Genomic DNA, 16,100 nt, shown 5'->3' with positions numbered 1-16,100 from the left:
TGTCATCAGCAAACTTGGACAGCGTGCTTTCCACCCCCTTGTCGAAGTCGCTGATGAAGACGTTAAACAGTGTGGGCTCGAGGACCAAGCCTTAGGGTACCCCACTGCTCACATCTCGCCAGGTTGAGTACAACCCGTCCACCACTATTCTCTGGGTGTGCCCCATCAGCCAATTTTTTTACCCATCCAACTGTGTAGGCATCGATGCCACAGTCGCTTAATTTATTGATGAGGATGGGGTGAGAGACAGTGTCAAAGGCCTTAAAGTCTAGAAAGACTACATCCACTGCGACACCTTCCCCTTTTAAACCTAGATTTCCTTAGTCCTTGCCCAAATATGAGATACTACTTTGATACAAGAAGGGCACAGTAAAAGGAAAGTCAAAGAACTTAAGAAAAAGATTGTGAATATATTTTTACAATTCCTTTGGCTCACTAAGATGAGTTCTTTCAAAATAGTTATAGAAATCTGATTCTGGATTGATGAGTAGTTTCACTTTAAGAAATATTCATAGTCATAGAAATTTAATGTTGAAAGGGACCTCAAGAGGTCACATCTAGTCCAATCCCCTGCTCAAGGCAAGACCAGCCCCAACTAGATCATCCCAGCCAAAGCCTCGTCTAGCCAGGTTTTGAAAACCTCCAAGGATGGAGCTTCCACCACCTCTCTGAGTAACCTGTTCTGGTGCTTTACTACCCTCCTAATGAGAAAATTCTTCCTAATATCTAACCTAAATTTCCCTTGCTGCAACTTGAGACCATTGCTCCTTGTTTTGTCATCTGCCACTACTGGGAACAGTCCAGCTCCATCCTCTTTGGAACCCCCTTCTGGTAGTTGAATATTCTAAAAAAGGTAATTTCCTTAATATATCAAAGACCTTAATTGCTCTAGAGTAGTGGGGGCAACATTTTTGGCAGGTGTGCCACAGATTAAGCCCCACACCCTTCCTGAGTGCCACTCTGATCCCCTTCCCATGCCTGATCTGTTTTGGCTTTCTGTTCCCTACCCTATTCTTCCCACCTGATCTGATGCTCTGTTTTTTTGATCCCTGCACTATCTGCTGCTCTGTTACCTGCCCCCTCACTGGTCATTTGAATGCCATACACGTAGGTATCCATTGCTACTTCTGGCACATATGCCATAAGTTGGCCACCTCAGTTCTTGAGGAGAGGTCAGCAATTTACAATCCCTGGGCCAGATCCAATCCATAGCACCACAGGACCTGATCTACAGAGCCAAGGGCCTCCTATGGAGTTCTGGTGCCTGGGAAGTTTTGCCTGCATTGGACCAGGCAGCTGGGAGCTATACCACCACTGCTTCTCCCTGGTCCTGTCTGGCTGAGGTGTAGACACAGCCCCCAAATGTCCATTGCTGGTGGAGCTCCTCACTGCCTGACCCTAGCCCTAGTTCCTGCATGAAATGGGCACAGGCAAAACCCCTGTTGCCAACATGATCCCAAAGCTTTCCAGCCCTGGTTGGACTGGAGCTGGCTTGTTCCAGCCTATTCAGATTAGAGAGAGAGAGTAGAGCAGTGGTTTTCAACCTTTTTTCATTTGTGGGCTCCTAAAAAATTCAGAAATTTTGAATGGAGGAGCAGACCCCTTTGAATTGTAAGTGTGAATATTTGCATACTTTGGATTGATTATAGTAATCTTTTGTGGACCTCTTAGACATAGTCTGCAGACCCCCAGGGGTCCACAGACCACAGATTGAAGACCTCTGCTCTAGAGGATCACTTGCTCTTAAAAAGGAGAGTGAATGTCTTCGGTATTTTTCTCTTGTATCCAGTGTTTCATTTTCTGCAAATCCTGAATCAGTTCTCCATGCCTCCCCCCATTCCCCTCTTTCCATGCACACACATGCGCACATGCACACATCCTTCCTGAAGACTCACCTTCTGCTCAGTCTAAGGAAGTGACTAGGACACTCAGATGGCAGCATGTGTACATGCCACTGCTTTCCTCAGTGGTGGATCAAAAACCAAACCTGTTCAAAACTTAGGTTGTCCTTCATCTTTCACTGAGAATTCTGTATAGGTGGACTGTAGCTGGGTGTAACTTGGATTATACTTTAAGAGTCTTATGAAGATTTTTCCATAGACTGTTAGTGCACTTTTGTACTTACTGAAACTTGAGGAAGTAGAGTGAATTACCTTTTCTTCACTTCTGTTGGCACCTAACTTGAAGCCTAATATTTCTGTTGGTCTGTCATTTATTTTCAGTATTATTTGGGCTTCCTGAGACCTGAAGTAGGGCACAGTTTAATCTGACTTGTGCCTAAAAACCAAAAGGCTCCTTAATTATATGTGTTCCCAGAAAGAGGTACAGAAATGGTTTTTAGTAAGTCAAATGAACTAACCTTGACAACAAATGCTATGCTTTCCTGCACTCAGCTTGCTTTGAGGAAGTCTTCAGAAAATTCAGCCTCTTAATCATACTGAGAGAGCTGTCTTTGTAAGACATTGTTCATTAGGGCTCCGCAAAACTTCAGTCCCTGATTTGATTTGGCGGAGATTTGACTTGATTCGGTGGCCGAATCCGAATCAAATCAGAGGACCCTTTAATCTCTCTGAATCGAATCAGAACCCTCCGAATAGATTCGGAGAGACTTGGAGATTCAGACATAGAGACAGCTTTCAATGTTTTTTCTACATACTTCTAGGTAGCAGGGGCTTGTGATTGCTGTGATGCTGGGGCATGTGGACCATCCCACAGAAGTGTGGAGGGCTTTCCAGAGTGCTTGGCAGCAGGTCCAGAAGTGGACCAAAAGCACTTCCAGTCCACTGCCATGTCTGCTGGGGAGCGAACAGGGGGCCCCCCTGGCTTGGTGACTGGTGCCTCCTAGGTCTGGGGGGAGCACCCAGGGTCCCTCTGCGGCTGAATGCCAAGCCAGAGGGGGTGGGGGTGGGGGCAGCGTGTTTCCCAGGAGACCCGGAAGTGGACTGGAAGTACTTCTGGTCCACTTCCGGGTTTGCCGCCGAGCACATGGAGGGCCCCCCTGTGCTCCTGTGGGATGCTCCATGCGCCCCAGCATGGCAGCGACCGCGAGCTGCACCTGCTACCTCGAGGTATGTAGAAAAAACATTTAAAGCTGTGTCTGTGTCCGAATCGCTGATTCTCCAAATCAGTATCAAATCTTCAGATTCGGCCGAATCAAATCGGGGACAGTGATCTAATCCAATCACTGTCCCTGATTTGGGCCAAATCCGAACTGAATAGGGCCCGCTTTGCACACCGCTATTGTTCATCTCCTTGTTATTGAAAGTATAGTTGAGGATTTTCATTCACAAAACATACTTAATTTGGAGGGGCATCAAGGGTTAAGTATTTAAGCCTTCCTGATTTTATGAAGTATCTTTTATGTTTTAACTGTTGGGTTTTTTTACATTTCCTGAAGTTGCTGGACACAGTAATATACTATTTTTATTTGAGCTCATTTGAAAATACCAGTTTTACTGCTGAATTTATTTATTTATTTTTAGCTGTTTTTAATTAAGTTGTATATTCTGGTTTTTGCCTTTCCAGAATTTAAATAAAAATATAAAACCAGGTTTAAATTAAACTTTGATTGGTAGACATGGGAGGGAAAATCTTTTTATAAAAAATGATTTTTAAGATATAGATATGCTTGTAGTATATTCTTAAAATGTAATCTTAAAATTGTTACCTTCCTTCTCCACTGTATATGCAAGCCTTGTTTAAACTGTTAGTTGATTTGTACTTTAAAACTAGTTTTCCTTTTGATTTTTTTCAACCTGTGTATTTGAAGTCAGAAATACTTGAAACATGCTTGTTTTACAGTGTTGATCTTCTATTTTGTACTTTTATTAAAATGTATAACACCCAATATTTATTTGATTTTTACAGCACCAACTACCAATGCCAGCCCAGTCTCTACAGCATCAACTGTTGTCAATATTTCTGCATCAGCTGTAGCCAGCATCTCTCACCAGGTAAAATTCCCTGCTAACTTTTACTTTTCTAAAGTTTATTCAGTGCAGCTTCATTTTCAGATTTTCTGAGGTCATGGTAGTTAAAACTCAGGTGCAACTGCTAAGTCATTTTTCAATTTGATCTTGAATTTGATCTGAAACAATTCAGCTTACCTCCTTTTACCGTGGTTTTCCCATTTAGAGAATGCTGAGATTAAAGCAGGGGTGCAAAAAATAGTGGATCTGGCTGGTGGCTGGACTCCAATTCCCAGCAGCCCCCACCCACGTGGCTGGGGCTGGCTTCCATGGAGACTCGATCAGCAGCTGCGCTGTGATAGCGCAAGGCCAGGGTTTCCATGCAGATTAGCCCCAGCAGTGCTGGGAGGGCACAGAGCTGCTCTGGAGCCTGGCTGGGTTCTTGCAGTGGTGACTGTATGATCCAGAGCCAGGGCAAAGCTGCGATCTGCAGCCTGCATGCTGCAGACAGGGGTGTGCAGGCAGCAGATCATGGCTCTGCCCTGGCTTTGGACCACGCTGTCACCGCTGCAAGGAGCTGGGGCAGAGCCATGATCTGCTGCCTGCATGCCCTTGCCCGGAGCATGCAGGCTGCAGATTGCAGCTCTGAATCATGTTGTCACTGCCGCAAGATCGGAGCTGGGATCCAGAGCAGCTCTGAGCCCTGCCACACACCCTGCCAGCAGAGGTGGTGCTGAGGGGGGCTGTTTGCAGGGGCTATAGCCACCCCAAAATTCCTCATAACCCCCTCATGGTCAACTCTGCCAGTGGTGCCACCACCATCACCGCCTACTTTGTACAGGCAGCAGCAACTGAGCCCACCTTGCTCCAGCCACAGTACAGCCCCCCTCAGTACGTCCACCAGGAAGAGGCTGGCGCTGCTGTTGCCTGCCAGCACCTCTGTGGCCAGTCTCCATGGAAACTGTGGCCCCACACTATCACAGCATGGCTGCTGTTGGGGTCTCCATGGAAACTGGCCCCAGCCACGTGGGTAGGGGCTGTTGGGAAATGAAGTCCACTGCCAGCTGGATCCAGCCTGTGGCTGGGCTCTAAATGTGCTCCTGAGGCTGGGAGCACTGATCAGAACCCCTGACTCCTCTGCACTCCAGAGGTTAGGAGTGTAAACAGTGATCTGTGCTCCCAGGCCCATGGGTGCAGCCAAGCCCTTGACTCTGCTGCACCCTAGGGCCTGAGTAGTTCAGTGTGATCTGTGTTCCCAGCCCCTGGGGTGCAGTGGAGCGCTTGATGCCAGCCAAGCCTGGAATCCTGGATCAGCTGCTACTTCTGGCTGCCAGAGCACAGTGAAGTCAAGGGCTCACCTGCACCCCAGAGGCTGGGGGAGGCAATCTGCTGCTCTGTGCTCCCAGCTTCCAGGGCATATTAGAACCCTTGATTCCACTATGCTCCTGGGGTTGGGAGCAGGGAAGCTGACTAGCTGACTGGCTTCCTAAGTTCTGGTGCAGGGGCACAGGCAAAATGGAACAGTGGGGATTTGATGCATAATCCCACAGTCACACCTCCTGTCATGCATGTGTAGCATGGCAGGAAAAACAGTTGTTGGGACTGAACATTAGACCCCATGATGCCTTTAGTTGAAGCTCTGCCAGAAGTAGCTTGGTCCCCTCACAGAGAGTAAAACACTGTTTTAATCATTTCTAACTTTCCATAAGCAAGTAAAGGAAAATGGGTTTATCCAAAGGCATGCTGAGCAGAGTGAAATGGTTAGAGTTCAGAAACTATTGAAGCAAGCTACACCTTTTTTTTTTTTTCTTCTCTCTCATATCTATTGTGGGAGGTCCTCTGACAGTTATTTTTGGATGCTTCTACATGAAATACAAGCTCTCCTGTCTTTTGAACCAAATCTGGCTGTGCAGTCCCTCACTTGCACCAGATGAAAGAGCATGTAGCAAGAAAGCCTGCTCTTTGGCTGAAGCTTCTCTGTCCCAAAGACATTCTAGGCTAAAACTTTTTAAACTAAAAAAAAAAAAAATGTTTTCTCAGGAATAGCAGTTGCCTGCCTTATTTAATCCTTTCTTTTAATAGGAATATCCTACATACACAATCCTTGGCCAAAGTCAGTACCAGCCATGTTACCCAAGTTCTGGCTATGGGGTTCTAACGCCAGCAGACAGCAACACGGAGAGTACCACACTAGCAACAACCACGTACCCGACTGAAAAACCAAAAGCCATCGTGCCTACGCGGACAGTGCAGAGACATTCATCTGGTAACTGCTGCAGCCTTAGCAGGGCAGATAGCAAAACTCTTTTTATATGCAAGTTGGTAGGGAAATGCCATTCAGAAATGTAATGAGGAGCAACTTTATGCACTGTTCTATGCAATGCATGTTCTTTCCATCTTCAGGGAAGAAGACTTGCTATTTTGTTTTCCCTCTGCACCTGGATGTGGATTTAAAGCCTGCTGTACAAATGATACTTCTGTTACAGACCCTTCAGTACAATATGCAGGGTTATGGGGAAAGATGTCATCTTGTAGTGAGAAGCTTAACAAAAAAATGTTCTCCTCTCTGGCAATTGCTATTTAAAGTAAGAATTAAAGATCTTTTGAAACATCTCCAGTAAGAGTTGCAGGTAATTCTGGTGTCATGACCAACTTTCTCTCTTAGTAACATGTTCAGAAGTCTGCATGGCTATTGCTACTACGTCATTACTGTTAGTATATTATTCCTGAAATACCTGAGAAAAAAATTCTACCCCTGGCATTCCTTATGAAATTTTTCCTTGTCCTCTTCCCTTCGTTATACTAAATCACAGTGATGAAAGCTGCTGTATATCTTTCATATGAAAATTAGTCTGTATATACATAGTAAAATTATCCCATTAAAGTATCCCCAGGTCTTTGTCAGGTGCATAGGATTTTTAGTTAGTGACACAAAAGATTCAGGAATAAGATCCAGTGTGAAGGATTTCAGTAACTGTTTTAAACAAAAAGCTCTTTTCCTGTTGGTTGGCTGGCCTTTCCTGCTGATGTCATGCTATGCATCAACTTACCATGATGCATGAAGGGCATGTTGCCAGCAAAAAAAAAGCATGTATCCTCTTAACAGAACAGAGCAAAGAACTGTTACTTCCTAAGACTCTCAGAAGGTCTAAGGTAGCTAATGACTTCTGTGTTGAAGTGCATCTGAAGGAGAAGTGCTAAGAAGGCTTTTAAGTGAAGTTTCTACTGTGTGCTGCAGTCTGGCTAAGCTTCTTAGCAAAACCAGAGAAAATTGTGGAGCTCAGTTGTTGCTTGAAAGCTCTGATTTCAGAGTTGGTTTAGGGCTCCCTTTCAATTCTTAAAAGATTTTAAAGAGAGACATGTATTACCTGATACTGCGTCCTACCGATTAAATTAGCTGTCTGTTTAGTAGTTATCTGTCGACCTTTTTAAGAGGATATTTAAAATTCCCTGTTGAGTCCTTGGCCGCTGGCAGATATATTATTCCAGTTTCATCATGATGATTACATACTTTTTTTTTTTCACACAGTGCAAACATTGTGCAGTATGTACAGCTTCACATGCAAAGGGCAGGCTATCTAGAGGTGGAATGTGCTGCCTTGAGCTGCTGTTACCATCCAGCTGCAGGAGCTCTGAGCACAACACTGATCAGGAGCACAACTGTAGGAGTGCCAGGATTAGCACTAAGCAATGTGTGCAGAGGAGGAAGTGGAGGAGGTGGTGGAGAAGAGTACAGTCCCGGGGCATGAAGCAAAGCTCACAGAGTGATTCCCTCATCCTCCCCTCCCCGACCCCACCTTTCATGTGAAGGGAGGTGGGGACGCCCAGTTTTGCCTAGCTCTCTAGGAGGGGACTCCCCCAGCACACACTGCTCCACGGGGAGGGAGGAAGAGAGTCATGGTAATTTCTTTGCATGTGTAACATGTCAAAATGTATTGCACAGTTAACACAATTGTGTGATAAATATAACATTTGCCAGGGCCTTTGTGTAATACATATTGAGCTGAAAGGGGTACAAGTTGCATAGTATTGCTAGGTAGGTTCTGATGGACCAGCAAACAGGAAGTTCTTCCAATAAGGCCAGGCTATCTGGGGAAAACTAGATCCGAATCTTTTCTATGAGGTCCTGTTCCCAGGGCTGAGGGTGTTTTAGGAACCCACTTAGAATTTTCAGAGTTAATATTTTTTTAATTAAATTTAAAATGAAAGAGGCAAATGAGAGGTACCTGGAGGAGCTGCCCTGGTAATTCTCTTAGCCTGCATCATTCATCTTGGAATGTGCCTCCTGTTATGGCCTGCTGCTGAATTGTCAAAGATGAAGTTGGGGTAACAGGTATGCATTGAGATGGTTGTGTAAAGAAACTTTGCTTTCATTCTAATGAGTGGTACAATTTCTACTAAAGTAAAGTAACATCATCTTTTTCCTGAACATATGACCAAGTGCTGTAAGGAGGAAAGGTATATCAGAAATGGGTATTTACTTTGTACAATGAGGAGTTGAGAACAGTGTTGCACCTGTGTGTTTGTGCGCATGCGTATATGTATGTATATGCGTTTCTTCTAGGAGATCTGTCCACAAGTCCATCTTTGTCAAGAGCAACAGCAAGTAAGGAGTTAGATGAGCAGACTAAGAAAAACATACCTGGGAAGAACAGGGGCAAAAGGAAAGCAGATACCTCCTCTTCACAGGACAGTGAATTGGAAGTAAGTGAACTTGTCTGGTTTTTCTGTACAGTAGCTTAGAAAAACAGAATGACACTGCATCTCTCACATTCTGGCTGCAGAAGAAAGAGTGGGATGCTTGGGTAAAAACAAAGAAGAAATCTGGAATCCCAGAAATACTACTGTTCCTATTAAGCACTCGGAAAGCTAAGACATAGAGGCTGCTTTGCAGATGTTTAAAAAAAAAAATGGTGCTTTACTTTACACTCCACATTGCTCTTGTGCTAACCCAGTGCATGCCCAGAAATTAGTTGGACCCGGCTTGTCCAGTGTCTGTATAGATTGGGCACTTTAGTGGGGCTTTTTGGTGCTTTTATCTAATAGCTGATTGACTCAGATTTAGATGAAAATGCCAAAAAGCCCTGCTGAAGCGCCTGATCTATACAGATGCTGCAGAGCCAGGTTGAAGTAATGCACTGCTTCTTTTGGTAAATGTCCATGTCTCTTCCCCCCCCCCCCCCCCCTTTTATTTTTTTTAAACAGCAAGCTATATACGGCAGATAATAGGTAGGCTGTTCTTATAGAGCACATTGACCCTAACAACAAAGTAGGTGCAAGAGCAGGATTGTGTTCCTATTTATTGTAGCCTGGCAATTGGGATGTCTCAAGATTTTAATTTCCTTTTATAATTCCTTCCCCAGCGAGTGTTTCTGTGGGACTTGGATGAGACCATCATAATTTTTCATTCACTTCTCACGGGGTCATATGCCCAGAAATATGGAAAGGTAATATTGCTTTGCTGCTTTTTTGGAAGTAAAATGCTATAAGTTATCAATATGTAAACATTAATTCCTGGTGAAGAAAGTAGAAAATGCATGCTTCTACTTGTATCATAGTTTGTTTGGTTGTTCCTTCTCCTCCTCCTCCTTCCCCCCCCCCCTCCCAGAAGGAGTGGTAAGTTGTTTTTAAAAAATAGACAATACTATTTTATTAAGTGCATATAGAGCAAGGATATGGAGATTACCAGAACTTTATTCAGAGTACAGAGCTTGTGAACTGATGTTTTTTTCTGAATTGCAAATGCAGTCATTAATGAAAATCAAGATCACACACTATACAATACCAGCTCTTTTACACTGAACGCATACTAAGACTTTTATTTGTAGATTTAAATTTGTCAAGTATTTTAAAGTACTTTAAGAGGAGGTTGGATATGCATCTAGCTGGGGTCATCTAGACCCAGCACTATTTCCTGCCTATGCAGGGGGTCGGACTCGATTATCTATTGAGGTCCCTTCCAACCCTAACATCTATGAATCTATGAAAGTACTGGTATTTAAATTTAAAATCATAATTCTTTGTTCTTTTTGAGTTTACTAATAATTACAGATACAATATAAAAATAGGGACTGTATAAAAGCTTTGCCTTTTAATACAAGAGACAAGAATTGTTGTGGGTGACACATCTTATTGAACTGACTGCGTGGTTGGGACCAACTGCATGGATAGACATAGACAAGTTTCCAAGTTGCACATTACCCTTCCTTGGGCAGAGTTAAGCAGCAGACAGCAAAACGCCTGTTTAAAACTCCATATGTAAATAAAAATAGGATATAAGAGAAATTATCAGGTTGCCTTTTAATAATGTTTATTTATTTTTGACAGCCTTAGGAACTCCAGCAATTAACAAAGAACACTCTTATCACTCAGATGAATTAGTGACTGTCTACCATATCTTGCAAATAAGTATTTTTGCTTCTCTGAAATATTCTGAAAAATAACACACAATTTCTCTCTCCTACTACTGGGCATATATCTCTCCAAACTATACAGCACTAGAGTTTTAATTATTGTTTTGATGCTTTAGCAGTTCTTTGCTTTTTCTTCAGTTTCTTACAATATTACAGGCAGAAGCAGGGTAGGGTGCCATCTTAGTTGCATGCTAGAGATGAACTGATTCAGAAGCATAAGCTTTTGACAATTGCCTATGATAAGTTATGTCTTTCTGAACAAGATAGTCTCTAAAGTGCCACCTTGCCATTTCTTCCATGTGACTTCAGGCCAACCTGGCTAACTACATCTCTCTTTACAATATTTTAGGGATTTTGCAGACCACACTCTACAATATTATGAGAAAATACTATTACAATAAATCCTAGGCTTTGCATACAGTGGGAACCCTGGAGAACTTCAATGGCAACAAGTTTACCACAGCTAATATTTAACATAAAACAAAGGGGGAACTACCCGTTTCACTCTTCTTTTTCAGGATCCAACTCTAGTGATTGGCTCAGGTCTGACAATGGAGGAGATGATTTTTGAAGTGGCTGATACACACTTATTTTTCAATGACTTAGAGGTATGTGGCATTTGTCTTGTAAGAAAGCTTAACACCAAAACCCTCCTGTTAAGAGCTTTGCCATATACCTCCAGTGACAAATATGTTTGAGAACCAAAAAGCTTTAAAATTCTACTAAAACTTTTACCAGAACTAAAGCTGTACAGGAACAAAGAAAAATCATACAAAATGAAGCATGCTTAGCTAATCTGCTTGTGGCAGCTGGTGTTATGAGTCTAGAAAAACTGGGATACTGAATTCCTCAAACAATTTTATTTGCTTGTATTTAGACATGCACATAAATAATAAAATTAGTATTTGAGTATTTATAGTGCTTTGCATCCATACATGAAAAAAACACTTTAAAAAGGAGGTCAGTATCATCATCCCCATTTTAACCTGGAGAAATTAAAATATGGGGAGGGAAGTGACTGATTTGTGGTCTCACACCCAGCCAGTGGCAAAGGCAAAAAAAAAAAAAAGGAATCTAGATGTCGGACTATTGTAATTCTGTATAGTATATAACAGTGGTCTTCAATCTAAGTAAAGGGCACCCTAGGATCTACGCCCCCAGCCTCCTGGACAAGCCGCCCAGGCTCTGACCCCACTTACCCGGCCTGGCCCAGGCGGGAGGGGACGTAGCTCAGCCCAGCCACGTACATCCTACCACTCCCAGTTGTGGAGCCTCTGACGGACTGAAATCAGCTGTCAGAGGCTCCATGATTTACCAGTTGATTGAGATCGACTGGTTGGTGACCACTGGTATATAACATAAAATATATCTTACTTAAAGAAGTGTGGAAATAAATAATAGTGAATAGAAACAAAATCTGCTCACTTCTCTCACTTTAAGTATTAATCTGCATTGTGCTGAAGTTTACAGTGCCATTTTCAAAGATGAATGTTAAACCTGCAAATGTTGGAAAAATGTAATCAAGGCATTTCTCAGAATGGTTTTTAGGTTGTTTTGTTTTTTTTGTCTCTAACAGGAGTGTGACCAGGTGCACATAGATGATGTTGCTTCTGCTGACAATGGACAAGACCTAAGGTGGTGATCTACTGAGGAAGGGTGTGGAATTAATGATAGGCTTAAAGCTGCTCTGGTTGGGATGGGCTGGTGGGCAGCTTCACAGCTAAGCATTTCAGCGTGACTCTGGCAGGATCCACTTCTGGGCTCTGTCATTGTTTGGGACCTTAGAGTGGGTAAAATGGTCAATAACTTTCCTTTTGAGTGAGGAGAGTAGTTAAAGTTTTTGAGATGATGGATATCTTTTCATATTATTATAATTATTTCATTAAGCTTTGTTTGTGTGTTCAATATAATACAACTTTTAGAAAAACCTGTGATCCCAGCCTCCTAAATCATGCCCTCTGAAAGCTTTGCCAGAGGCCTTGACCAGATCCCATATTAATACAAGTAGGTTGGTGAATTGGCATGGAAGATGAACAAGATCTGGTTCCATATCTTTGTTGTCATTCTCATGTTTTATCACAAAGGTACAATCTCCTAATTCCAGCTTCATGCTTTTCCTGTATTGGACAGCATAAGAAGATTAGATGGAAATAATCATTCTGTAAAGTAGGGGTCATCAAACTATGGGCCATGGATCAGATCTGGCCCATGAAGCGCTTGCATCTAGCCCATGGTGGCATGGAGGATTGGCAGCATGCATCTTGGTCTGGTGTGTTCTCCCTCTATGCACTGCATTGTGCTGCCGATTCGTCTGCAGCACCCCTGCCCCCTCTCCCTCCCCTATGGCACCCACCGCTCACTGTGGCAACTAGATTTGGCCCTCTCCATGCTATTGGGGATGGGGATCAGCAGTGCATGATAAAGACAATGGCAGACAGTGGAGGCAGCACCAGGTGGCCTGGGTGCCAAGGATGGGGGTAATGTGGAGGGGAGTGGGAGCCTGCCACGCTGGAAAGTTGCCAACCCTTGCTATAAAGTGATGAATGTAGCCATGCAGTTATACCCTTGTTTGGTATCTATATTGTTTAGTCCTTTGAACTTCACTGTTGACCGTCATAATGTAATGCACATTGAAAGGCATAATTTGAATTGACTTTCATTCAAAATCAACACCTGAGGAAGAAAGACTACACTATGATTGTGCAGATATCTATGAAAGCATCTTAGTGGAAAATTAAACCAAACAAGGTTAAGTTTCATTTAAAAAGCTGGAGGATTTATAATAGCATGCTGAGCCTTGAATACTGTATTCAGTTCTCATTATATGTGACCTGACAGTAGAAATACTACAAGCATTTTAAAGGGGAAATAAAAAAAAACACATTGACAGATTAGTTTGACTGCGGTACAGTATCTGTGGACCTTTGGTTAACTACTTAATGAATCATATAAATACTTAGGGGAAAGAACTATTCATAGTAAATAAGTAAGTATATTTGCCCGGGCATGCCAGTTTCCAATCGTCCGGGACCTCCCCCGATCGCCACGAGTTTTCAAAGACGACGGCCAGTGGCTCTACAGTCACATCAGCCAGTTTCCTCAGCACCCTCGGATGCATTGCATCTGGTCCCACGTACACATCCAGCTTTTTTAAATGGTCCCTAACCTGTTCTTTGACCACTGAGGGCTGCTCACCTTCTCCCCAAACTGTACTGCCCGGTGCAGTAGTCTAGGAGCAGACCTTGCCTGTGAAGACTGAGGTAGAAATAGGCATTGAGTACTTCAGCCTCTTCCTCATCATCTGTTCACTAGGTTGCCTCCCCCATTCAGTAAGGGACCCACGCTTTCTCTGATCTTCCTTTTGTTGCTAACATACTTGTAGAAACCCTTCTTATTGCCCTTCATGTTCCTTGCTAGTTGTACCTCCAATTGCACTTTGGCCTTCCTGACTTCATCCCTGCATGCCCAAGCAATACTCTTATACTACTCCCAAGTTGTCTGTCCAAGCTTCCATTTCTTGTAAGCTTCCTTTTTGTGTTTAAGCTCACAGAAGAGTTCTCTGTCAAGCCAAGCTGGTCACTTGCCACATTTGCTATTCCTCCTGTACTTTGGGGTGGTTTGTTCATGAGCCATCAGCAAGTTTTCTTTACAATACAGCCAGCTCTCCTAGACTCCTTTCCCCCCTCAAACCAAGAGGATCCTACCTATCAGTTCCCTGAGGGAATCAAAGTCTACTTTTTTGAAGTCCATGGTCCATACTCTGCTGCTCTCCTTTATTCTTTTTGTTGGGATCCTTAACTCAGTCATCTCATGGTCACTGCTGCCCAACTTGCCATCCACTTCTATATCCCCCACCAATTCTTTCCTGTTTGTAAGCAGTAGGTAAAAAAAAACATGGCCCCAAGCTGGTCTCTCCAACACTTGCCTCATGAAGTTGTCTCCAATACTCTCCAAAAACTTCCTGGATTGCCTGGGCACTGCTATACTGCCCTCCCAGCAGAAATCAGAGTGACTGAAGTACCTCGTAAAAACCAGGGCCTGTGATCTGGAAATTTGTTAGTTGTCTGAAGAAAGTCTCATCTACCTCATTCTCCTGGTCACCACAACATCACCCTTGTTTCTCTTCCTTCTAACCTTAACGCAGAGACTCTCAACAAGCCTATCTCCAGTTCCATACTGGAGCTCTGAGCAATCATACAGCTCTTTTACATACAGCACAACTCCTCCTCCTCCTCCTCTTCTCCCCTGCCTGTGTTATTCCAGGCACATCATAGTGCAGTGACTGTACAAGGACTTCCAATTCTTCCTGCTACAGGCAACCCTGGCTTAATGCTGTTTCACTTAGCTCTGTTTCACTATAATACTCATTTTAAATTGATACCCGATTTCACTTAGCGAGTTTTGTATAACACTCGTGGTTGTCATCTTGGGTCATTAAAAACCACTGCGGTTGCCATCTTACGTCATCAAATACTTTCAGTTTCGCTTAATGCTTACTTCATTTAACGCTTGGTTTTTCAGGAACTAATTAAGAGCACTAAGCGGGGATTTCCTGTAGTTTCCCAGGCTCTGTGCATTTGTGTACAGGCACCTGAGGTAACTAGTTGATTGCCCTGATTTCTCAGAAAGTATGAGAGCACCTCCCTTGTTGCCCCCTCCTGCTTGCTCTTCCTCCAGGTCTCCCACTTCCCTCTTACCTCAGGGCTTTGTTCTCCATCCCCTGGTGAACCTAGTTTAAAGCCCTCCTCACTAGGTTAATGAGCCTGTCTGCAAAGACGCTCTTCCCTCTCTTCTTCAGGTGGATCTTGTCTCTTCCTAGCAAGCCTTCATCTTGCAACAACATCCCATGGTCAAAGAAGCCGAATCCCTGCTGGTGACCACCTGCACAGCTATGCGTTGATCTGCAGGACGCATCCGTTCCTGCCAGGGCCTTCCCCTCGACCAGAAGGATTGAGGAGAGCACAGCCTATGCCCCCATCCCCTTCACTCTTGCACCCAGAGCCCTATAGGCAGTCTTGATCTGCTCAAAGTCACCCCTGATAGTATCATTGGTGCCCCCCCACTCCCCCTCCCAATGGGGTAGTAGTCAGAGGGTCGGATGAGTCTCAGTAATCTTTGTGTGACATCTTGGATCTGAGCTTCAGGCCAGCAGCAGACTTCCTGGGACAACAGGTCAGGCCAGCAGGTGGATCTCTCTGTCCTCCATAGAAGGGTATCTACAACAACCACCACTTCATGGAAGTGGTCTTGATCCTCCCCACCTTGGGGATTCCTGGCCTGGCCTCTTCCACCTATTAAATGTGCTCCTCCTCCTCTGTTGCTTACCTTCCATATCTGATCTCCAAGCAAACCACTGCACATGGGGATGATGACTTCTTGCTGCCAGAAGATACAAGCTTCCACCTTCCTGGGAATCCATGCTCCATTCTCCCTTCCTGTTCTAGCACCACCTTGGGCAGTCCTTCCTCCACAGTCCTAGAGGTTTTCTCAAGCATGTAATCAATGAAGTCCTCATAGTGGAGGATGCTTCGGAGCCTTGCTACCTTCTCTTGTAGCTCTCTTACCTTCTTCCCTGAGAGATGTCACCAGAAGGCACCACTCATGTTGCAGGCACTCTTCCACCTGGCTGACACCAGAAAGAATCTACAAGCTGCAGTCTGCACAGCACCAAACCAGGACCTGGGTGGAAGCCTCAGTGGTGTGTGGTCCTGCCTGGACAGACACCTCACAGGTGGAAGCAGAGGAAGAGCTGGAAGGTGGCAGTGGCTCTGGTATTGCA

At 44.1% G+C, this 16,100-nt stretch overlaps 1 protein-coding gene across 6 annotated transcripts in view; it reads left to right on the top strand.

The window, feature by feature from the left end:
• Positions 1-16,100, top strand: part of EYA3 (EYA transcriptional coactivator and phosphatase 3) — a 116,113-nt gene that overhangs the window by 81,462 nt on the left and 18,551 nt on the right. For 4 of the 6 annotated variants that reach the window (XM_019489161.2, XM_059729657.1, XM_006262966.4 and 1 more), the window contains 6 exons: positions 3,868-3,953; positions 5,991-6,174; positions 8,473-8,612; positions 9,272-9,355; positions 10,840-10,929; positions 11,898-11,956. In XM_019489161.2, the coding sequence (XP_019344706.1) occupies positions 3,868-3,953; positions 5,991-6,174; positions 8,473-8,612; positions 9,272-9,355; positions 10,840-10,929; positions 11,898-11,956 (643 nt within the window). The remainder of the gene's footprint in view (positions 1-3,867; positions 3,954-5,990; positions 6,175-8,472; positions 8,613-9,271; positions 9,356-10,839; positions 10,930-11,897; positions 11,957-16,100) is intronic. The other 2 variants (XM_006262967.4, XM_006262969.4) reach the window with 1 other exon arrangement.

The sequence above is a fragment of the Alligator mississippiensis genome, chromosome 6 (assembly GCF_030867095.1).
Source record: "Alligator mississippiensis isolate rAllMis1 chromosome 6, rAllMis1, whole genome shotgun sequence".
Taxonomy (NCBI): Eukaryota; Metazoa; Chordata; order Crocodylia; family Alligatoridae; genus Alligator; species Alligator mississippiensis.
The sequence above is the reverse complement of the archived record's forward strand: the minus strand, read 5'-3'. Positions and strand labels throughout refer to the sequence as shown.